The 25,479-nt window shown below is 33.6% G+C and overlaps 2 protein-coding genes across 3 annotated transcripts in view; one reads left to right on the top strand and one right to left on the bottom strand.

The window, feature by feature from the left end:
- Positions 1-10,269: 10,269 nt before the first annotated feature.
- Positions 10,270-12,025, bottom strand: LOC129804765 (ruvB-like helicase 2). Its single transcript, XM_055852359.1, has 2 exons — positions 11,855-12,025; positions 10,270-11,775 (listed from the first exon to the last, which is right to left on the bottom strand). Exon 2 carries the CDS (start codon positions 11,741-11,743, stop codon positions 10,349-10,351), a length of 1,395 nt encoding a protein of 464 aa, XP_055708334.1. The 5' UTR covers positions 11,744-11,775; positions 11,855-12,025; the 3' UTR covers positions 10,270-10,348.
- A 5,613-nt stretch (positions 12,026-17,638) lies between these two features.
- LOC129804777 (uncharacterized) overlaps positions 17,639-25,479 on the top strand; it is a 34,850-nt gene continuing 27,009 nt past the window's right edge. The window contains exons 1-2 of one of the 2 annotated variants that reach the window (XM_055852375.1): positions 17,639-18,080; positions 22,442-22,771. In XM_055852375.1, coding sequence (XP_055708350.1) covers positions 22,462-22,771 — 310 coding nt within the window. In that variant the 5' untranslated portion in view covers positions 17,639-18,080; positions 22,442-22,461. The remainder of the gene's footprint in view (positions 18,081-22,441; positions 22,772-25,479) is intronic. The other variant, XM_055852376.1, reaches the window with a different exon arrangement.

Genomic DNA, 25,479 nt, shown 5'->3' on the forward strand with positions numbered 1-25,479 from the left:
TTATAGAAAGCCTTCATGAACCTTCTCAAACTAACAAAGTTTCAATGGATTCGAGGAAGGATTATGTAAAATAAAAAATAATGAAATTTTGAGCCCTATTTTTGGAATATTTGGCTTACAGAAAATATCAATACTGATTGGCTCAATTTAAGCACATTTCTCGTTAAAATAGAGAAAAATTATCTTCGACAAAGTTGTAGAGGAATAAATTTCCTATAAAAAAAATATGTCTATTTGATATTTTTAACGTTTGGGAGAGTAAAACGTCACAAATTATCCGAAGATTTACAAAATTTGCCCTAGCTATTTTGAGAATCTCCACAAAATCGACTTTTAGAAAATGATTCGAAAATCACATTTCTTTCGAGATAGAGGAAAATAGTCTTCTCCAATGTTGTAGAGCAGTAAATTTCCTATAAGAATATGCTCTTTATAAAATGTTTAAGTTTTCTCAGAGCTCGTGAAAGAATTAAATATGTGTTTTGACAAGTTTTGCCCCAGTCTCCCCTATTTATTCAGATTAATGAGTTCATTATTTATTTATTGAGATATTACTCAGACTCCTCAGACTAATTCAAACACATTTTTTTACAAATTAATCAATGAAAAATTCCATTTTCTGGCTAATTCTGCCCCTATCTCCCCTAATGTGATTTTTTGTGTAAGGTATAGATCTATTATAAACCGACCAGTGGAATTATCTATTTAATTTATTTTAGATTTATAACAATATTTAGCAAATAGTTTAACATAACAATAGCTTATGATTTCATTAATAAAATTTAGTTTCATGAAAACTTCATAGAAATTAAGCATAAAAAATAAATAAAAATATGAATAACTTGAGAAAAGAAATTTTACGATTTAAATTTATCGATTTTAAACAAAAAGCTCAAAATCGAAAAAGCATATCCTTATTGTGCTTACCAAATAAAGACATTGTTGTAAATGTTTTCCTGTATTTTTTAAGCTCAATTCACTCAAGAAATACTGTATTTTCTTTTATATAATTCCACGGAATAAAAAAAAACCACAAATGAAAATAAGCTCTCAATTTTGCAGTGATTGAGATAAAATAATTATAAAGATTAATGCATTTTGAAAACTGATGAATAGATAAATTCGAAAATGCCATAAAATTGAGAGATAAAACTGATTGTGCATTTTGAAATATCATTTGACTTGAGAAAATAAATATCCAGCGAGAAGCAAATAAATTAAAGTGTGTCTAAAAATTGCACAAAGTCTTGCACAATACCTAATTTTTTTCCTTTGCAAATCTCACGCAGATAAATTTCATCAAATCATTTAATGCTGAATATTTTTTTCTGCACAATTTCTCACCTGACAAATTCATTCATATAATCACTTCTCTATCAGAAATTGGCGCCTTTTGTACCGTAGCGACTCTTTTATGTAATATTCCTCCATGAGGTGTGAGAGTACATTTTCATTGCACTGTAATTTAATACAAGAACCATAGAAATTATTCAAAAAAGGCGAAGAGAAAGAGGAATGGGGAAAATGTTGGAGGCACAAAGACGTAATTGAATGAAGTGACAAATAAAAGGGAAGAAAAAGAAATATTTTCGGTATAATTTGCCGTCGGTTTTCTATGTGCGTGCACTTTCATGTTGGGATCCATTAATTATTTCTTCACAAAAGTAATTCTGGATATTTTTCATGCGTGAATAAATTTGTCGCTTTTTTCACCGTCATCATCTTGCGATGGTCTCTCCACAATATAATCCCATAACACTGATGGTAATTTTGTGCGGAAGAAAAAAAAAAGAGGGATATTAATGCCTTCTTAATGAAAATTGTAACCAATCAGCCTGGTTAAAAGAGGCCTCAGAAAATTACAAGAATAGGCGTACTAAGAATTTAATAAACTTAAAGCATATTTTCGGTAATTTTAACAGCACAAAGTGAAGAAATTTGACCTAAATTTTGATCTAGAAATTATATTATTAAAATTTTTAAAGTTTCTAAATTCTGAAAAAGAATAAATAATTCCACAATTAATAAAAACAGAGAATTTATTTGACTTTGAATTGTTTTTTAGATCTCTTATACTCATAAGAAGCATATGCTGCACGTAATGATAACTAAGAATAAATACGAAAATGTTCTGAAAATTACCATTGTCTTTTCCATTATTAAAATTAGGGAAGAGTGAGGCAGCCTCATTCACCCTTTAGAAAATTCCCTTTGAGTTAAGCTTTATCTGGGAACTGGGGATATATATTTTAATCAATATCTAAAAGGACTAAAAGAAACTAGTGGAAAGCTTTTTACAATTCAATTTTTTCTCTAGGTTCCTTATGGATTTCACCCATAGCTCTTTTCTGATAATTTGAGACGTTGGGACTAGCTATTAAAATATAATATTATAATGGGCCAAATTTATTTATAACACATTGAAAAAAATTATTTGTGCGAAGCATAAATCGTCCGAAGATAGCGCGCTTTCCCCTAACTGGACATTACTCATTTATAACGAACGGGTAACTCATTTCGGGAATCTAGGGCCAACATCAGGAATCCGGGTATTCTACGATGAACCCAGAGAACTCATATATTTTTTTTAGAGAACCCAGGGGGGGGGCCCAGGGAATCCCCACATTTTTCAGAGGTCTCGGGGTATTCATACATTTTTTAAGAGATCCTAGAGCACCTTGGAACCGATTCAATCTTTCGAGAAACCTGGATCACCCTTACGTCTTCTCAGTGTACCCGAATAACCTATACATTTTTTCAGGGAAACTTACAGAAATCTCGTACAGTTTTAAAGGTATTCCAGGGAATCCATATACTTTTTCAGGGAACTCACGGAGAACTCATTCATTTTTTCGAAATTATTATATTTTTCTTAGGTTACCCAAAGAAGAACCTGAGAACCTCTAACAAAAAGAAACTCAGGAAACCTCTAACATTTTTTCAGGGAAACTTAACCTTGTACTTAGTACGGAATCCATGTTTTTTCAGGGAACTCACTGGGAACCCGGGCAACCCATGCATTTTTTCAGGGATTCTCGGGAATTCACACATTTTTCAGGGAACCTGGCGAACCTGGAAACTTGAAGAATCTGAACCCTCACATTTTTTCTCGGGGATCCTTATATTTTTTAGGGTACCCATAATATGAAAACTTCTTAAATACAAGAAAAATACACGAGTGCAAAATGCTTGTATTGGAAACAAATTAATCCAAATGGAGAAAAGAGAGATTTCCTAATTGGAGACAAATAGTGTAAGTGAAACCCTGTTCAGTTGCTCTTGAGTGTAGGATTTGTTCTTAATCCTGGTCTTTTCTCCTTTCCCATCTAAAACAATAAGAAAATCTCTAAAAAAAAAAAGTTATATTTCCGGTATTTCCAATTGAAGCATTTGCAGACACTTCAGAAATACCCTTTTTGTTCACGAAATAGGCAATTATTTTAGTTGAAAACTTCACGTACCGTTAACAATAAAGATTAGCACTTAATTTCACATAATTCTGACAGAAATATGACACATATGTAAAAAAAAATAAAGTAAAAATAACAATCACCCTAATGTGTTTTACATTAGAAAACATGGTCGATTGATGAAAAATTCGATGGTGAAAACGTACACTTTTAATTTTTCTGAGAAATTTAAAAATTAATATTTGTAAATATGAATGGATATTTACTTTATTTGGTGCAAAATTAACTAAATAATGAAACTGAGGTATAGAAAATATATAAATAAAAATTTATTACTGTATCCATCTTGGAAAAAAATGATGTTTCCATTTGGAGTAGCGAAAAGTTTCCATTTAGCTTCAAGCTTCCAAGTTAGCCATTTAGCCATTTTTGAATTAGCTAATTTACCCTAAATTTACATGTTCATATTAATTGTGAATTTTATAAAAGCCCCTTAATAATGCAAAATCACATCACAACTGATACAAGGCATGGCAAATTTGAGCATATTTACTTCATTGGATAATCACAATCGATCTTGAAAAATGTCAACAAACTCTTTTCAAATTTAACTGCTGCCCGAATTAAAAAGTACCCCGATGTTAAAGGAGCCGAATTAGCGAGAGTCTACTGTAGTTAATTTTGTTTTGTATTTATCTAATGACAAAACTTGCTATGTCCTGTCCTTAGCCTCTTTAGCATAGGGGAATTTAGGCATAGTTCGCACACAGTGAACCTTCAAACGATGCAAATTTTCTCTTTATTTGCAATGAGCTGGTTTACAATTTCTCATCTCGTCTCATGAGGTTAATAGTGTTATCTATTTTATGGCTACACTGAGAAAAAACGGGGATGCGATTAACTTTTTTTCCTTGTAACTTAAACACTTTTTAGGTGTAAAAATATATCAACATTTTTTAATGTTAATTTTATATCTTTTTAAGGGTAAAATTAACATGAAAAAGGATAACTTTAATCCCTAATACACCTAAAAAGCATAATATTTACACCGATTTCGGATCAATAATGCAGGGTAAAATAAACATTTCAGGAATGTTATTTTAACTTTTTCGGATTTCTCTCAGTGTAGAAATGGCGAACCAGTTCTTTGCAAATGAAGAGAAAATTCGCATCGTTTGACGGTTCATTGTGTGCGAACCTTACCTACATTCCCCTAAACATTGAAGAAATTTAAATAAAACAACAGTTTGTGCTTCAGAAAGAGACATTGACAAGTGCTGTCATCTAATCAGCTTAACAGCAAAATAACAAAATGTTTTGTTAAAAAAAATGTCATTGTAAAAGGTAAACAAGAAAACTTTCTATTGTTCTTAACGGTTAGTTTAAAGTTTAAAGTTTGTTGAATTACCAAATAATAAACAAAGCATTTGTCTTTAGCAAAGCACTTCCTTTTTTTGCATCCTATACATCCAAAACTCTGGCCTCCGTTTAACAAACCTTTGCAATATTTTATCGACTTTCTTCAGTCTCTTTTCTCATTTTTAACTGAACTTTAAGAAATTTGTGTTTCAATTTATTTTTTTTATAATAAATAGTTAATTTAAAATGTTTATTAAATTCTTTTAAAATAGAAACACAAAAGAAACATTTTTAATTAAATTTGAATTGGTTAAATTGGTTAAATGGTTAAATTAAATTTAAGTTTGAAATATTCTGACATTTTTAATAAATCTCAACCTATTTTAATTACCATTGCGATTAACGAATGAGGTTTGTTGATTAAAACAAAAATGCATTATTTTTTTACTACAATCGACCATAAATAATCCCCTTCATGCATGGTATAAAAAACTTTACAATGAGTCTTATTTGAAAAATACTAAATGACTATGCAAAAATCCACAAGAAATTTCTTCAATTTCCTCTGAATCAATTAAGATTTTTTTTTGTAAGTTTATTCCGAGGCGAGAAAGTACAATAGCCCCTCGCTATATCAATTTCAATTGAGAGTAAAATGGAAAATTCTTGCATCATTGTATCAATCCATCCCAATGATTGTTGGGTGGAAAAATAGATTAATGGTAAAAATTTCTTATACACTACACTCAATTACTTACCCAACATTTTTCATTCCATCGATTACATTCCCAGAGCAATTGAGCCACGATTGCTGATAAAAATCTCTCTTTGCTCTTGACAAGCATTAATTTCATTTCATTAGCATGACTGTTATTGTGGTTCTGGAGTGTGCTTAATTTCTTCATTAAATCCATCATAAATTCTCCCAAGAAAATAATATTGATTGCGATCTTTCCGCAACAAAAATTGATCTTGGAGACAGGGAAATATGCCAAAATGATCATTTCGTCAAATATTTGACACTCAAAAGTAATTGCAGGGTTATTTGCACTTAAGATGTTGGCCAAAGAAGCACGAAATGTGCTGGAAAAAATTGAAGAAAGTCGTCAAAATTGCGTCTTTAGCCTCCATTCGTTCAATTAAATTCTCACTGAAGCGACGCCATTTGAAATCAAAAGCTTCATACCCAAAAGGGTGTGCGAGAGAGATGGCAGATGCCATGAGAGAGAAGAGGAGAGAGAACAAGCAACTGATTACTTTATCATGGAAAACAATTCGCTGCTCGAGCTCGTAAGTGTCTGGCTTAACACAATTACAGTAATGTCAATTGTTTTCTTAACTACACGCTCCTTCTTTTTCATTTCCATTTTCCATCTCTACCTCTCTCTCCCACCATCTCACTTGCACGCAATATTTTCCTCCCCTTTTTTCTCTCCTCATGCTACCTATCTCTCTCGCAGATGGGCAAAAGCTTGAAATAGAAAGAGATAGGTTGATAAACAAAGAGAGTGAAAGAGATAAATTGCTACGAGGTATTCTCTGTCCACGATTTAAGCTAGAGAGAGAGAACAAATATTTGGAAAGCTCACGATGAGTTCTAAAAAGCTTATGACAATTGGGATTCTTTGACAAACTTTCGAAAGCATTTAACACAATTAATAATTAACAAGAATTTAAAAAAAAGTAACGGATTATTTGTAAAAGAAAATAAATGAAAAAATTGTAGGCAAAATGAATTAAATTAACTCATTTCTAATTAGTAAAATAATTTTGTGTAAATTCGTAAAGTAAAATCGTTTTATGCACATATATTTAAATATAGCTGAATGTTGAAACGAAGAATAACTTCAGTTGAACCTCAGATTAGCGTTAATCTAGAGTTAAAATTAAGCTAGGTTTAAATATTTTTTCGTATGCAGAAACGAGGCATAGTGCTTTGGCGTAAGCTGTTTTTGTCATACGGCAACCCCATATTTTGGCATTTCTGGCATGCCAGAAAATGTCAATTCGTCAAAGTTTTCGTTCGATTTAGCAAAATTCCACGGCTTTTTCTCGTTATTTAGTAATCTTGAACCACCAGACTTGCTAAAAATTCTCTAAAATAAAATAGGAATCAATATGGTGGATGTGAAAGAATGTGCATGTTTTTTGGGTGCAAAAAAAGCGCGATTCCCGCGACTCCTACTTCAGTGGCGACTCATTGAAGTTGCATATGATGGATGTTTCTTTTTATTTCAGGCAAAATTGGCTTTTTAAGAAGCTGTAAATAGAGTAAAGGCCTTATTTCTTTTCATTAAATCCACTAAAGTGCACATTACATCAATTTGGTATCATTTAACAGTATTTTTAGGAAGAATTTACGGATAGAAGTGGACAGACTTATTCCATCTTTAAGCCAAAAATTATACCTCCGAAATCGGGGGTCTAATTTTTGGCTTAAACGTTAATCCACTGTTTAAATTTATCCTATTTCTCGTTCAAACATTAGAAAACGGTAGATCATCCTCGAATTATCTTTATATTTCGATTCAACATTCAGCTGTTAGTGTAATAAAATATTTGAGGTCTATCGGATTCTCTGATTGGCTAATATTTTCAACGCTTTAAATACTTGCAAGCTCTAGTTAGACAATCAGGGAACGTACTGTAAGTAAATATTCAGTTTTACATTTGAGTAATGCTTCAGTTTCAGTAGTCCTTTTTGAAAAGTAAGCTTCTTTGAAATTTTGTCTAAAAAGGCTTTGCATGCCATTTTAAAGAGGGCAAATTCTCTAAAGCAATTTCAGGATTTTGCCTTCAAAGGTCGCGGAGTCGGTTCCAAACACATTCCCAAACAGGTGAAAGGTCAGCCTAGATGTCCTTATGCCCTAGACACACTTACGACTTAAGCTGAGAGACGGCTTATTTAGTGGAAATTGATGGAAATGTAGTTTAATCATTATTTCGAATATAATTATGCTAAGCCGTCTCTCGGCTAATCCTCAGGTCTGTCAGAGGCCCTTACTCTCCCTATTAAAGACAATTAGCTAGAAATGAATCAAACGACTACAAATATTTCTCTAAAACTTCGTCGCTTTGGATTACCAATTGTCGTAACTGTTTCAGAATGCCCAGAAAGGTACTAAACAGTGAGTCTTAAGATAGTAGGATGAGAGGACGCACCAGAAAATGATAGAACGAAGTAATAGACAGTGTCCTTAAATATCTGTAACTCCTAAGGTGTTGCAGGGAGATTTTTCACAAGTTGCTTTCTTAGGCCATTTTTGAGAAATTTTAGTTAGATTTTGTTTTTCTGACCCAAGGATTTTTTTTTAAATAACACATCATTTTCAAATTGAAGCACAACTACTTACCTTTCCAACGGATGTCCATTTATTAGGTTCTGTACGCTAGAACCGGAGAAATAATTTATAATATGAGACAAAACAGCAAAAACCAAAAAAGAATTAATAACAGAAAATTGTGACGTATATAGGAGCAAAACAAAGAACAGATTCTTGATCAGGGGACTCGACTCTACCAAACGTACCATGTGAGATCCGTGTGCCAAAAATCGTGTTGCATAGTGTTATTTAAACGTCGATTATGTAGAAGATCTTGAGACAGTAAAGTGGTGTGCTAAAAAACATGTTAAGTTTTCATTGGAATAGTAGGGGAGACTGGGCCAAAAAGTCACAAAATTGATATTTTATTTTTTTACAAGCTACTCGAGCGCTTCAAAAATTTCTAATTAGCGCAGTTTTATAGGAAATTTACCACTCTACAACTTTGTGAAAGTAATTTTCCTCTATTTTGTAAGGAAATACGTTTAAGAAGCCAATTTTTAAAAGGTAATTTTGTGACTATTCTCAAAAATGCTGGGGCAAATAGTACCAGACATGCGGTATTATCATATTTTGATTCGCTTCATTACGGCCTTCCGTAAATTTGAAAAAATACCTAGAGGACATATTTTCATAGAAAATTTATTCATCTACACCTTTGTAAAACACCGTTTTCTCTGCGAGAAAAGTGAGAAAACGAGGAAAGCGCTTTTCAAGCTATTTTAGAAAAAACACACAAAAGACTGCAAATCGTTTGACTAATGCAAACAACATGCGGCGAGACATGATAATGACGTTTCTTTTCGTCATGAGACATCAGAAATTGCTTCGTTTTTTTTTGTTACTTTTTGCTCTATACCTTTTGTTACTTTTTATCCCAAGTGGCCATTTTTAATAAAAGGATTTCTGGAGAAAAGAACTTTTGTGAAATTCTAAAATAGATAGCGGATTCGTATTCAAAAAATCCAAATTATTTAGAAAATATTTACGAGTGCATCAATTTTGGAAAATAAGGAGGTAATAATTGGTATCTTCTGCAAGGAAAATACAGTAGACTCTCTCAAATTCGGGCATATGGGACCGAAATGTCAGCCGAATTAGACAGAAATTCGGGCGACAAACTTTTTGAAATGCAACGATTTTTTATTCATGTTCATATAGATATTGAGTTTACACACTCATATTATAACCTAAATTGCATGAAAATCCTTCAATAATGAAAAATCACATCAAAACTATGACAAACCATGCCAAATTTGAGCATATTTGATTCATTTGATAATCATAATCAAACTTGAAAAATGACAACAAACTTTTTTCAAATGTAACCGTTGCCCGAATTAAAAAGTAGCCCGATCTTAAAAGAGCCGAATTTGCGAGAGTCTACTGTATTTGAAAAATAGGGCTAAAAATTTCGATATTTTTTATTTTCTAAATTCCTTGTTCGAATTTTAAGAAACTTACGACATTGAAGAAGGTCAATGGAGGCTATCTATAGAAAAAAATTTGAGCCGCTATCTTTTTTATCTTGGAAGATATTGAATTTTGAATTTTTCGATTTGTGACTTTTTGCCCCAGTCTCCCCTATCATAATGCGTGGTAAGAAATGGAATAATGATGCTATTCCTATAAAAAATGAATGATTTTTAAGCACTTTACTTTTCTAAAGTGGTTAACAGTCGAGACAGGAACCAACACAAAGAAAAGTCGATAATGCAGAAACACTTGAGAAAAGTCGTGAGCTAAAACTTTTCAGGAGAAAGATTCCCTCTTTTCATGTTCCATTGGAATAGCACCATAAATGATGCATAGATGAAACTTGCATGATGCATATGCATCTTGTGAATAAAATAAAAATCGTTTTTTTGGTAAAGCTAGGATTCCCATTAAACTTATTCATGAAGTTCTTTGACTCAATGACAGAAGCTGTGAAAGTATCGAAGACTCCACTAAGCAAAAAGTTGTCCGCAAGGCATGAGAAATAAACACGATACTGAACATTGATTGAAAAGCCAATTGCAGACAGATATTAAAATGTAGAGCATTGTTTTGTATCACAATTCTGCAATTTTGCAATTTTCCTCTTCACGTTTTCTGCCCTCACCGTTTATCAATCATTTCATTAACTACCCAGAAGCCCATCAGAGGAGTAAAAGCAGAGTAAAACACTTATTAAATCCACTCAAATGTTTATTTATTTTATTTGCTGGGAAAAATGAAAGGAGAGTTGGTTGTAAGGAAGATTCCTGGGGAAAGTTAATTGTCACCAACATCCATGGGAGTGCCTTTGGTGGATCCGGCATCGCTGTAGAGATATTCATCCTGATACTCCTTCAGAATCCGACTTGAGCGACTCTCGTCCAGGAAAAGTGTGTAGACTTTTTTGACATCCTCAATGGTGACTTCTGTTGCCCTTCGACGCTTGGCCAGAAGATTGGCCGTTGTGATGAGCTGGATGGCATAGCGCAGGCTGGTTTCTGTGGCAATTCTCGTGAGAACAGTCAAGCCATCAGTGCTCATTTGACAATCTTCCTCTTCGCAGCGAATCTTGAGGATTTCCTTGAACTCTTTCTCGGAATACGGAGTTGTCCGGATGATGATCATACGGTCCAGGAGATCAATGGGAATGCCATGGGGGCTCTTGTAGTCAGTGCCTCGGATCCGGGTGATGCCTCGATTCGTAGCCATGATGACAACTGGAGCCATATCGCTTTCCAGGGCTCGATTGAGGTAGGAGAAACATTCCACGTCCAGCATATGGGCTTCATCGATGAACAAGACTCCGGGATTGATCTCTGCTTTGCCTTCCTCACGCCACTCGGCAACTTTGTTATTGATCTGCTCACGGACTTCCTGCTTGATTTCTCCCGTGTCTCCGGAAAACAGGGCCAGGAATCCATGAGTCCGATTGTTGATCACGTCAATCTCATGGAGAGTCACCGTATGCACAACTTCCTTCCTCTTCTGCAGCTCCCCCTCGGGACACTGCACAAAACGCGTCTGAATGCCCGTGGCATCGTAATCCCGAGCCCTGGTGAAACTCCTGCCCAATTTATTGACCTTCCCGGAAGCCTTGTCAATTGTTATAATATCCCCAGCTTGAATCTTTGCATTCATAAAGCATTCGATAATTTTATTCCCCAAATCATAATTTGTCTCCATCTCTGTCGTCTTCAGGGTCACTTTACCAACTTTCTGACCAGTTCCCGAAGTTGGACGATCAATTTGAATTTCCACAACTTCTCCCTCAATTATCTCTGTCTCCTCCTTAATTCTCACCCCAATACTCTTCCTCAGGGCCTGAGAGAGAGCTTCGGTCTTGCTCATCTCCAGGGAATAGATTTCAGAACCCGACATTGACGTAAAGGGAGTCTCTAAACCCAAAGCCTGAGCCATTCCCACTGCAATTGCCGTCTTACCTGTACTTGGTTCCCCAGCGATGAGAACACACCTTCCGGCAATCTTCCCTTCACGCACCATCTGTACAATTATCCCAGCAGCCTTCCGGGCATCTTTCTGTCCCACCATTCCCTGCGAGATATTCCTCGCTTCGAGCACATCATCGAGTCCCAAACCACGAATATGGGAATGTGCACCTATTCTCTCAATCCTCGTTATCTCCCGCACCTCCAATTTATCTCCATCAACCATCCTGGGAAGATTTTCTCTGTTTTCCTTGTTTCCTGGAAGCAAATAAAACGTTTGATCAATAAACTTTTTTTTAGGTTAGGTTCCTTTCTAATGACTTTCTTCTGAATTTACCTGATTATACTGCAAAATTTCTATAAAATCAGATTTCTAGGAGTTTTCCTCACAGAATTACAACACATCCACTTGATTTTTCTCACAATTTCCTGTGATTTTCACAAATTTTCTTTGATAAACAACCTCCGGCACCGCGTTTTGTTTGGACTTCTTGACAGCTGTGCTACTGGCAGTGTTGCCAACACTTCGGTTCGAGTTCCTCCTATTGCTCAAATCTCCCAAAAATCTCCTAAATTTTAAATGTTTGAATTGAATGTTCACTGGGTTCACTGGGAGTCCCGGGAGTTTTGCCTTGTCAGGAATGGGAATATTTATTCCGTGCGTATATGCTTAATGATTTCACATGCAATTTTTTACTGGTGAATGGAAAACAAAATAACTTTTATTTATTTATCAGTGATGCAATTCTGACGCCGTCACATTGCTATCCCACCAAAATTTTCCCGATTTTGCGAAATAGAAATATACATCATACACAGAGTCTTCACTCTGTATGAGTGGGCACGGATAAAGAGTGTGGCGCTTTCAGAGGGATAGCATGTGTAGTAGTGCACAAAAAGCGGAATAATGCAACGACTCCTTCATATTACCATAGACGATAGGTAGAGGTTTGAATGTATTCGGTAGTCACTTTATAAAGCGTTTTTATTGGTGCGGCACTAGATCACGTTACTATCCCCTCTCTTTTTTACTGCTCGAACTCAAAGGGAGAGCACTTATGTAATCGACTTTTTTTCAACTTCTCACTGTTCTGGAGCTTAAACGGCAAGAGATATCGACTTCCGGTCTTCGGTGACCCTTCCTCAAATGACATTATCTTGTACCCAACCTCTTTAATTTCCCCCCTCCCATTTCATACGTTCCCTATCCCCCAAAAATAGGTAAAAAATGAGGTATTTCCAATTTTTTCTCAAAATTGGCTCAAGCTTTTTCAATGATTTTTGGATAATATTCAGATTCATTTCGGTAATGAATCGGTTAAGTACCGATATTCTGCTTTTCAAATACTTTTATGATTTATGAATTAATTTGATCTCTAGTAGATCAGTGATTCCAAAAGATTATGCAAAGATTGATATTCATCTGAAATATGGAAATATGATAGAACAGGAAAAAAGAATAGAGAAATTACATTAGTAATATTTTTCTAATATATCCTCCAACTCAAAAAATACAATATTTCATATAGAAGAAGTACGGTTCTAGGCGGTCATTGCAGCATGAAGGCTCAGTTCCTTTCCAACATAGGAAAAAAATCACAATTTCAAAGCTGCCCCACATTCCAGGATGTCCCACTTACCCTAACTGAAACATAAATCTTTTTAAACAGAACGAAAAAACATCGTTCTTCTCCTTTCTCATGATTTCTCTCGTCTCTCTTATATCATCGACGCGTCGAGCGGGCAATCGGCAAAAGCCGTTGGGCTTCGAGATACCTATCGGCGACTTGTATGTATGAGTAAAATTTTCTACCTTTCGTCTATGATAATATGAAGGAGTCGTTGAATAATGGCTGTTATTTTGAATATTCCGCGAATTTTATCTCGCGAGCTCCTGGAGGTCGTGAGATGGCAAAATAAATGCATTTTAAGTGAAAATTTCACGATTTAGTGCTCAAAATTTTTTGTTAAAATTGGTTCTATTAATTTTATGTAATATATAATTACATAAATTTAATGTCCACGAGGAAAAATTGAAATAATTATCGATGAATACTTTGGGGTTTCTTGGTGTCTCCAGAACCCACAAAGATACTTATGATCCATCACTTCAACATTCTAAAATATCTTAATGTGAAAATTATCAAGAAATGTGTAAAAGTATTTGATTAAATGCATGTTATTTCAATAACGAGTAGGATGGTGTTGTCCAGAAACGATTTGTCAAAAAAAATTCAAAGAAGATTTTCCTAGAACTACATTTTTAAACTAATTAATTTTTAATTTTAATTTTTTCTATAATTTTCTTCATTTTCTTCATAAATCCCTGAATATCCTTCGAATCCCCGAAAAGGATTGCGCAAGACTACTTGTCTTTTTCACGAAAATATTCTCGAAAAAAGAGCTAAGTTCTCTGAAGATCATAAACACGGAGAACTTAAGGGTAAGGGATCGGTGTAACAATTTATTAACAACAATAATCTGATGGTCGTTGAATGGAACATTTCAGCCCAGAATAAAAAAAATTCTTCTCAGAGCTTTTTCGGTTCCCTGCGGACCTTCTTCACGGATCAAAAATGTCAGGTTTCTGGGATTTTGTCTTTCTTGGGGGCCAAAGGGATGTCTTCATTGGGTACATGGGTTCTGAGTCACACACTTCACGAACAATTTTACAGCGATATTTTAAGATTACTAGTTACTACACAAGTTAAACAAAATGTAATAAAAATCTTTCTTGGCTACTAACTAAGTTTTGTTTAACTCATTTAGTAACTTATTTGTAAAAAGTAAAATATCGCCGTAAAATTGTTCGTGGAGTGTATGATTCAGGACCCATTTACCGCATGTACCCAATGAAGACATCCCTTTGGCCCCAAGAAAGACAAAGCCTCAGAAACCTGACATTTTCGACCAATGAAGAAGGTGCGCTGCGCAGGGCACCGAAATCTCTAGGAAGAAAAGTTTTATAATTCAAGGACAAAATATTCATATTTTAATAGATTATTTTGCTCATGTTTTACGATGATGTTAACATTACCTCTTCCTTCCCATCCTATGATATTCAATGGCCCCAGCTCTTTCCTCAAGGAAATATTTTCGCGAAGGACATAAGTTGTCCTATACAGCCTTATTTATAAATTTGAAGAATATTCAAGGATTTATGAGAAAAATCGAGAAAATTACAGGAAAAATTAAATGATAGGAAATTAGTTCGTTCTAGGGAATTTTTCCTTGAATTCTCCTGCAAAAATCATTTCTGGATTCTGGACATCAACGTTCTGTAATGTACAATTATTGAGATAAATACGAGTTTAAACAAGCAAGTTTATTAATTTCTTGAGAATTTTTACCTAAAGATATCTCAGAAATTTGACGTGATATTCCTCCATAAATGTCTTGGAAGAACATGTTCATGAAACACCAAAAAGAAAAAAAAATACTCATCCACCTGCATCCCCCACAAGAAAGGATTTCATTTTATTGCATTGTGTTTTAAAAAAAAAAACTTTAGGTATTATAGTTCATAACGAAATTGTTCATTAAATACCCAAGGCATTAATAAATTCATATGGAAAAATCATTTAAAAAAATTATTTTGTTGCCTTGGACCACACTTGTAACAAAGAAATTAAAATTTCAGTGATTTGATGAAGCCGGCTATGTAACGGAAATGATTTTGAAAATATCCCGCAATTAAAGAGTGAACGAGAGAGTGCGAGCGAGAGCAATGGCATGATTGAGAAATGACAGCCTCATTGAACAAAGCATTGAATTTCACGGATTTTTCTCTAGTTTTTCGCGAATTTAATGTTTTAGTGAATCAAATCACGACAATTTTCATCTTGTAAAGGGTGTTTCTGTGTTTAAATGTGAATAATTTGCTCAAAAGTGGATAAAATATGAGCTGGAGCGGCTTCACACACACAACCACCATCCAGAAAAATCTGGATAAATTTCGTGACGGCCATCGGAATTGGGGGGCAGAATACGGAATAGGAGGATAGTTAAATGGTTCGAATGATTATCCCTAAATCCCTATTATTATTATTATTATTATTATTATTATTAATAATAAAAGTCGATGGCTTTTTCACGACAAAAACCTAATTTTTTTCCTAGGGGAAGTGACGGATGGTTCGCATGCTTTTTGGAAGTCAATATTCAAGATTTTTTTCTGGCTGAACGGTAAAATGGACAATCAATTGCGCTATACCACAAGAATCTGTGGTCTTTTAACTTTCTATGCGTGCCTCATTCACTGTCGTAAAATCTGTTCTTTTTCCTGGACAGGAAAATGAAAAAAGTATGATGATTTGTGCGAACCTTGCCAGTGGAGGCAAGATTCGCACGATGGTTAAGGTTCGTCATTGCATTTTTTCCTGGAATAACTCTTGCTTACAATTAAAAATTATTTACCGATTATTAGATTCAAGTTCCACGAATCCACGGAAATCATTATTTCACTAAAAGAAGGTATCTAAAACAGTTTTCTTCAAATTTTTCTGAAGCACTGTTTTTCTTTCAAATTTATGTCGAAAAATCGACTGAAATGTGAAAATTTCAAATGTGACAACCCTAAAAATTTATCAGCTGTCTTTTCTTCATCTTCCTTTTCCTTTGTTTTCCTCTTTGAGGTTATGTTGTGATTTTAAGCTGCTGGAGTTACAGTAGAGTCTTCTAAATTCAAACACTCGGGGGGTATTTTTGACATTTCTCACCTCCCAAATTCGAACGATTTTTTCAAAACTAACGAAATTTGTGTGAGATTAAATTGTGCTTTGAATCAAATTCTCGTACTTTCTCGCAAGTTTTAGTGGTAACATACTTCCTTTTCATTTTCTACGATAATAATGTATGTAAACATTCAGGAAGAAGCACATAAATATGATTTTCATTCATCTAGAATACGAATTTTCTAAAATAACCTCACAATTGACATTTTGAATCCAAACGGCGTTCGAATTTGAGAGATTCAGATTTGAGAGACTCTACTGTACCCTGTACCTGATGAGTTGGCGAGCCATAACACTTTCAGTGGTTGAACCAATACGCAGTGTAGTATTTAGGATTTTTTCGCCACTCGGAAAATAATTTTCCTCCGATGCAAAAAATATTACGTAAATATCAACCCAGATTAACACTTCATCTATTGGTGTAAGTGATTATTTCTGAAAATCAATTTAACTGTGAGAAATCACACGAAATGTGAGTCATCAAAATTTCCCATTTTAGGCCATTTTTGCATTTGTGATTCTAGAACCTAGGAAAGAAGGGCTAGGTTGCCTATTTTGCAGTGAAGATAAGGTTTGTGATTATCTATCTAATGCGTAAGAAATGAGGAACTAGCACTTTTCAAACAAAGAGAAATCTTGGATTGTTCGAAGGCTCGAGCGTGCGAAGCATCCCTCACTTCCCCTATAGTTTTTTTTTGCAAAATTCTGAAAGCAGAAAGCATCCATTTATTTTAATTTATTTTATAAAATCTTGCTAGTAAAACCAGTCAGTTTTATAATACTATTTTATATGGATTTTTTTTTATTTATCTTACAAGTTTTGTATTTTACAAAATTCTATAGAACTGCCTTTATTATGATTAATAAAAATTACCTTGAATTTGTTTCAGAGAAATTGAGTTATATAAACCAGAAAAGAGACATTATTCTTTAAAATCTTTTTGTAGTATTTCTTGATGAAATCAGTTCCAATGTGTAGACTGTAGACACTTTTAGCCTTTAATTCAAGCGAGAGTTTCGTTTAAAAATGCTGTTGTTGACATTTTTCACGTTAGATTCTGTTTGTCGCAATTTTTCTGATAAATTTTATAGATAATTTTGCTAATTTCTAAAAAAAATATTCTCCTAAATAATTCTCCTAACTCCTAGATCTAGATCAAAATTTTCAGACCTAATACCACTCGAATCTCCTAAATCTAGGGAAAATCTCATAGAGTTGGCAACACTGCTCCGGTACCGCGATTTGTTTGGACTTCAGTTGTGCTACTGGTTACGCCAATGTCCACCACCAGATGGCTACAAATCCCGCGCTTTTAGTATTGCCTAACGCAAGGCGCTTTCACGGAGCTTTCCACTATATATCTCCAGTTTGATGGGGTGGAAAAGCACAGCGCAAGGACAACTCCGGGAGGGGTTGTTTTATTTATTTTTACTCTCACAGGACGAAAAAGTGGCACGATGAAAAGTGTGTTAGCCCAGAGAGAGGCGTAGTGGGTTCTTATCAGTGTGATTTTATTCCGTGCAAAAACATCCGTTTATTGCCCAAAAGTAGGCAATCCTTGGTGAACTTGTGATTTAAAAAAAAGCTACCTAAAAGAAGCTTTCAAGTGATAAAGGGTGAAAGTGAAAAATTTAGAGAAAAACCCCATAGACGCAAAAAAAGGCGTCGCGATAATCGGAAGATTATTGATTTTTGTTGAGTCGCAATATTTTTGTGAAGATTTTTTGCTTCCCGCGTTGCACAAAAGCCGAACACGGGACTTTTCGCGGGTGTTTTGCCTCTGGCGTGGAGCGCCCCGTTTCCTTCCGGACGCGGTGACTCTCTTCCAGGTGATTCTATTCCACATATACATATTTTATGAGCGTATCCATGGGGCGTTAAAAACCATTGTTGAGGTATTTCTAGCCATGTTCAACACAACAAAGAATTTCGCAAGAATCCAAATAAATTGCGAAATATTAGAAGAATTTATCAAGTTTCAGTGAAATTGAAAAAAAAAATTAAATTCTTTTGTCACAGAATATTCTTTTATCGAATTCGTAAAACATTAAACAAAAGACAAGTTAAAATTGCTGGAAAAAAATAGGAAATATGAGATGAATAACAAAGAAAACAATATGGTTCCAGAATAAAATGAAATTTCAAAGAAAGTTTCAAAGATAAAATGGAAAAATACTTTGGCAAGTGATCAAAAAATAAACAGTAAATAATTTATTTACTAAATTACTCAAAATAGTATATTTTTAATTAACTTCCTAAATTTTCAAAAAGAATACTTATTATATCTCAAAAATAGTGATTCTCAGCAAAAGAATTTTTTAAAAAAATCAGAATCATCTTGAAAAATTAAATATGTTTATTTAAAAAGTAATTTCTTATTAATTTTTTGAGTTATTTAGAGACAAAAATTAAATATTGCCTGAAATAGTGTCTGAGATCATTTATAATCTCCTAAGGGTGTCTCGGCTAAAATAAGTCATCTAAAGTTTATATTTTATTTTGCAACATTGTCACCTTTTTAATGATAATACGAAAGGGTGTAACTAGGATTTTAGTAAAAGGCGTAAAAAGGAGGCACTGGTGCCACTAGTAAAAATAAAAGGATCAAATTAATCCAAATTTGATCCTTTTGCAAAGGATGTATTAGATTTCAAACTTTGAATGCACATTTATCATAGAAGATATTTTATCATAAACTTCATTACTCACAACATATTTCTCTCGAACACCAAAGATGACTTTTCATTGTTATTATTAATTTATTATTTATTTCAAAAAGTGATACTTTTCAAATGATCCATTTATCTTTACTAGTGGGTAAATTAGAAATAATATTGGCTGTTGTTTGAGAAGAATATTACATATTATAGAATTATAGGAAATGCTTCTAATTTCGGACACGGTGCATATGTAAGCACCAAAGCCATAAGTTGGAAGTCCAATATTTTCAATACAAATTCAAGTTTTTTTTTATTTATTCAAGTTTATTATTAGGGGAGACTTGGGCAAAATTTGTCAAAACGAAAATTTTAATATTTTTTAAAATAAAAGAGACTGAGGCTTGACATTTTTATTATAGATAGCCTTCATGAACCTTCTTAAACTTACAAAGTTTCAAGGGATTCGAGGAAGGATTATGTAAAATAAAAAATAATGAAATTTTGAACCCCATTTTTGGAATATTTGGCTTACAGAAAATATCAATACTGATTAGCTCAATTTAAGCACATTTCTCGTTAAGATAGAGAAAAATTATCTTCGACAAAGTTGTAGAGGAATAAATTTACAATAAAAATATGTCTATTTGATATTTTTAACGTTTGCGAGAGTAAAACGTCACAAATTATCCGAAGACTGACAAAATTTGCCCCAGCAATTTTGAGAATCTCCACAAAATCGACTTTTAGAAAATGATTCGAAAATCACATTTCTTTCGACATAGAGGAAAATAGTATTCTGCAATGCTGTAGAGCAGTAAATTTCCTATAAGAATATGTTCATTATAAAACATTTAGGTTTTCTCAGAGCTCGTGAAAGAATTAAATATGCGTTTTGACAAGTTTTGCCCCAGTGTCCCCTACTTCTTTTACAGAAGTATTTTTTTGGAACCTTCAAAAGCAATAGTTTGTCGTTTTCGCTTTATCTAAAATAAATCATAATATATGTTTAAAACGGTGGCAGCCAAAATCCCGAAAGCCAAAATCCCAAAAGCAAAAATCCCGAATGTTCAAAATTCTGTAAGGGATAAGATTATATGGAGGATAATGTGTGGAATAATTTCCAAAAAGACACAGAAAATTTCCCTTTGCCTCCAACAAAGTCGGGTGCAATCATGGGAGTAGCTATGACACTTTTAAGAATTCGGGATCGGGATTTTGGGTTTCGGGATTTTGACCCATTAGAGATTTTGGCTTTCGGGATTTTGGCGTTCGGGATTTTGGCTTTCGGGATTTTGGCTTTTGGGATTTTGACCAAGAACCGTTTAAAAATGAAAAAATGTAGCCATGATTTTGATTGTAAATTTTGAACAGCTTGCTTGTAAATTTGGACACTTTGCTTGTAATTTTGGGCAGCTAAACCGCCTCAATAGGATACCCATTGTCGTCTATTTCCAGAATCTAACTTACCAAGTGCTCTTCCTGTGAAGGACCCGTAGGATATAACCAAGAAGCCCTTAAACTTCCACGCACTCATCAAACCTTTAGCATTGTATCTCGTTCGTAGAGCTGATGCACCTTTGTTTATTTAGGCATTTATATAACCTAATCATCATAAAAGTTAAAAATTTTCAAAATTACGAGACAAGAATACGTGTCCAATGTAACAAGTATCAGCTCACTGGTGAATCTCTGACAATGTTGTCCATGTTTCACACGAAAAAACGTAATTTGCAAGGCAAATCTCACTTCAGGCCAAATAAACAAATCACTATTAAACGTAAATTGACACAATAGTCATTGAATATTTAATATTATCGCCTAAAAAAACACTGATAAGCCCAGATAAGTTTATTGTAGCTGAGATTCTTTACAGCCGACTTCGAAATGCATGCAACTCGGTATGTTTACAATTCGGAATGCGTGCTAATACGACTGATTTGATTTTTGGGAGTAAAGAATCGCGTCAAACCAATTTTATCCATTTTGGACGCAAAAAGTTGTTTGCTCGACGCGATCCTTTACTTCAGAAATTCAACTCAAAATCGAATTTTCACGCATTTCGAGTTACATGAATTTCTAGATCGCTTGTCTTATCACCAAAAAAAAAAATAAACATTAAGGATAGAGTCCACGGGAAACCATCCAATAAATGACGTTTAGAAAGGTATCATTCTCACATAAAATGTTCAAAAACTTCATCGAAATCGCTTCATAAACTTGTTCATAAACATCAAAAATACGGTTCGGTCAAGACATTTTCGATTATAGCTAAGGTCATGGAACATCAAGGAAGAAGTGTGACCCACCGTTGGAAAGGTCTAGAACTCAGTTACAACATCTAGTATCGTCTAGTTTCTGAAATATTCGACATCGAATTTTCGAAAATCGATTTTTCAATTAATCGGACCTTCGGTTAAATCGTATGAAGTTGGGGTGTCAGATTAGTTTAAGTTGTAATATTTAATGGAGACCTTTTCAAAACACCAAAATTTTTCAAATTCTGCCAATTAGAATCGGAGATATGGCCATTTGAAAATTAAAATTTTGGGCCCTTAAAGCTTGGGTCAGAGGGGTCAATGAGTGATTTTTTTTTAATGGAAAGTTCTTAGACCCAGAAAAAACATACTAAAATTTCAGTCTGATCGATGCCATAGGGGTTAAATTATTGAGAAAACAAAATTTGGGGTATTCCAAAATGGCGGAAGGGGCACTGGGAGGATGGATCTGACATAACATATTTCTAGCGGCATATCGACATTTAATCTTTGCCGAAAACCGCTTGTCGATATCTCTCACCGTTCTCTCTCCAGACAACGAAAAATCGGGTTTTAGCGCATATTCGTAATTTATGAGTGTCAAAACGTGTAAATTCGAAATTTGGTCCCGATCTGGTGAAGTTGGATTTCACCTAGGAACACAAAGGCTGTGATTGTAAAAAATCTTAGCTAATAAAAAATAGAACGGAAGATAAAATAAACAGTAATACCTTGTTAAGTTGTGGTTTTTTCCTAATTTTCATCTCATTGCTTTTGTGTCGTGTGTGAAAATTCCGAAATTAATGTACTTACAAACCTTTCTATCAAATTAAAAATAAAATTTTGATATTCTAGCGGTATTCAAACGAACTGCAAATATTCTAAAAAGTTGTAAAATGATACGTTATCTGTGTATTGCATTCAAGTCGAACTAAATTAGAAATAATTACTATATAGAAATTAGTCAATTAATTTCCGCCTGTTTTAGATCAGAAACACTTCTTAAAACCAAAATTCCCATTCCTTTCTATCTCAAAGTTCTGCATGTCTTTACCATTCTTTCGTATACTCAAAATTAGATTGAAGTAAAATTGAATGTGTTATGATCAAGGTTATGATGTTCAAACGAAGAAGAAGAGTGAGAAAGAGGGGAATAGGCATATGAGAGACGCCTGTGAAAGAAAGGGATGTGAAATTTGATTTGATGAAATTTTACTGATCTAAAAGCTATAGAGAAATTTTCAAAATACCTAACTTTTTTCTTAAATTTTTCAGGTGCGTAAGTTGCTGCAGAAATGCATGCTATGGGAATACATTCGGCTCTAGCTGTCAAGAGACAGCGCAAGAGACGCGATGACAAGAAGAAGGCTAGGGATCGGAGACTCAGCCTTCAGAGCACCGACAGCCTCGACACAAATGCCTCCTCGACGCGGCGCCGGCATCGATATGGTCTCCGGAAGCGCAACACGGAGAGCTCACTGCTGGACCAGCAGGTTGTCTCTAGTATCGGAATGTTACACATAGGTGTAGTATTCGTGGTATTTGGGATCTTCTTGCTGGGTGCCGGCATTCTGCCCGATGACATGTCTTCATTTACTTTATTCTGTAAGTTTCCTTTCACATCGATCATAGTACTTAGGGCTAAACGATCTAATAGTAGGGTAAAATGGGGTAATTTGGAATCATTTCTAATTTGGAATTTGGAAAACCATTAAGAAGTACCCTTGAGTGTAGGGCTTGTACTTCTTCATGGTCTTCTTTTTCTATTTGCTCATCTGAAACAGTTCCAAATTGAAAATGATTCCAAATTACCCCATTTTACCCTACTGGATCACAGAAGAAAATTCTCAAGATAGAATTATTTAACTTCCAACTCAACTTTTAGAACAGGAAAATTTCATGAAATCAAAATTCCTATCTCTTTCTTTCTCAAAGGTTTTGTACGTTTTGCATAAGTCTATCGTTCTCTTTCGCGCTCACAAAATTTAATTGAACTAAATTGATTTTGTTTTGAGGTTCAAAAGAAGAAGAAGAGTACGAAAAGCAGGACAGATATATCGGATATATCCAAAACTTTTGAGAAAGAAAAGGATGTGAATTTTGATTTCATGAAATTTTCTATAAAAGTTTATTTTAAAGAATTCGAGATTCTTTAGCTTAACTTCAAATGATCAAATGTATGTTTCCTTCAAAATTGAAACGTAAATTATCTCCAAAAAATAGTTGCCAACAAGAGATGAAAGTATATCGAGTTTATAATTTTGATTTTAATTTGGGTATTGGAATATTATCTTGTCTTAAGTATAATTTCAGATCTCTGATTTAGATCCACAATTATTTTGTTTATCTAAATTACAGTACGGTCAAGCCCATTTTCCTTTAGAAATACGCGAAAAAATAGCGTCTTCAATGTCACAGTAAAAATGTGTAAAACTTTACTACTATAATAGTGCAAAATCGACCATTTTAGTTGTTTAATTTAAAAATGTTTAAAAAAAAATGCACAACATTTTGGTAATTTATTGTAACGTGATTGAAAATTACCACTATTATAGTTGAAAAATTTTCAACAATGTTGTTTTATTTGAAAATGTGTAAAATTTTAACACTATAATAGTGTGAAATCGGATAAATTAATTATTTAATTGCGATCTGTGTAAAATTTCTCACTGTTATAATCATAAAAATTTTTCAACAATGTTTCGTGATTTAAAACTGTTTGACAAATTCTAAAAATTACCACTATTATAGTATGATTACTATTTTTCACATTATTATAGTGTGAAAAAATACATATTTAACAAAAACATATTTGACAAAAAATACGTATTTTTTGTCACATGATCAAAAATTAACACTATTATAGTGTGAAGACTTGTGTATTTCAACCAAATTTGTTGAATTTTTAAACAAAAGTTGTGTAAAAATTGTTGAATTTCCAATTAAGACTTATACTTCAGTCGAGATGCTTTTCATAGGGCAAAAGTCATATAGAACATCAAATATTTATATGCATAATAAGTATATCGTGAAGATCCGAGCATCGGATGTAATCATTTCGCATTAGGGGGGATCCCGAGTACAGGAAAAATCAATAAAAATGTCTAAAAAGGCAAAAAAATCAAAATCTTCGAAATGAAAAGAAAATTCACCAACTTTAAATTGAACAATTTTAAATTAATTGAGATTTTAAGTTTGAGTTTTATAAAATGTTTTAGTAAAGGTTTTAGGTTCTGCATCTAAAAAGATTATTTCACGTTCAACACAAATTAAGCAAAGTTGACTAATTTTTTGAAATATTAAACAATTTTAAACTTTCCCGAAAGTTTTAAAAGGTAATTCTTTCATTTGTAATGACACATTGTTTGCTATCTGATAGAGAAGCTTTGTTCGCATTGTCACCCCCAGTATAATTATAATGGAAATTAAATTGTGCTTTTTACAATTTCATTTCAACTGCCACTCTTCACGATCCCTGATAAAAATTTCTCGGAAATTGCGTAGTTGATACACAATGAAATACAATAACATTTTCTTTCTTTTTCTCCATACTCTAAAAATTAATCGATTGAGCCATTTTAGAACCTAACAAGCACAGCATTAACCATCAATTCTGGCATAAGAATTATTTGCAAATTTGCGGGGGTGTCTTATGGGATCATAAAAAAGAGGAATTAATAAAGGGTGTTGATTTATCGTTCTTGGATGGAAAATTTTTTTCAGCCACGAAATGAATGCAATATTGGAATGAAAAATCCTAAAGCTTCAGCGACAATTTGGCATGAATTCAAATGTTATTCTCGATATATGGGCTTATAGAATTCTCCTACGGGGTAGAGATTCTTCCGCAAATATGATAAAAATGTTCAATATTCGATAAAAAAGGATGGGATAGAATAAAACTTCGTGGAATGCACAAGCTCATGAAACATACTGAAGAATTATTTTGTTTTATGAAAAAAACTTCACAAGATTTTCAAAAATGTAACTTTTGAAAAATTATTGATTTTTCAAAAATTTCACAGCTTAAAGTTATTGAACATTTGAAGACCTTTAATTTCCACTCAAATGATATTGAAATCGATTTAGTAGAACTTGAGTTATAGCCGCTTTAGCACCAAAAACTGAAAAATTGGTTTTGCCTATTTAAGGATGCAAAAGCGAATTGCGTTCAGATACTAAGAAAATTAGTATGATAATTAGAATATAAAGAATTGATTAGGGGGAAGTGGGCACCTTTGAATTGGGGTAGCTTTGAAATTGAGCTTTTCTCCCCTATTTTTAAATGAAACTGGACCTTATGATATAATTTA

The sequence above is a fragment of the Phlebotomus papatasi genome, chromosome 2, assembly GCF_024763615.1.
Source record: "Phlebotomus papatasi isolate M1 chromosome 2, Ppap_2.1, whole genome shotgun sequence".
NCBI classification, from domain to species: domain Eukaryota; kingdom Metazoa; phylum Arthropoda; class Insecta; order Diptera; family Psychodidae; genus Phlebotomus; species Phlebotomus papatasi.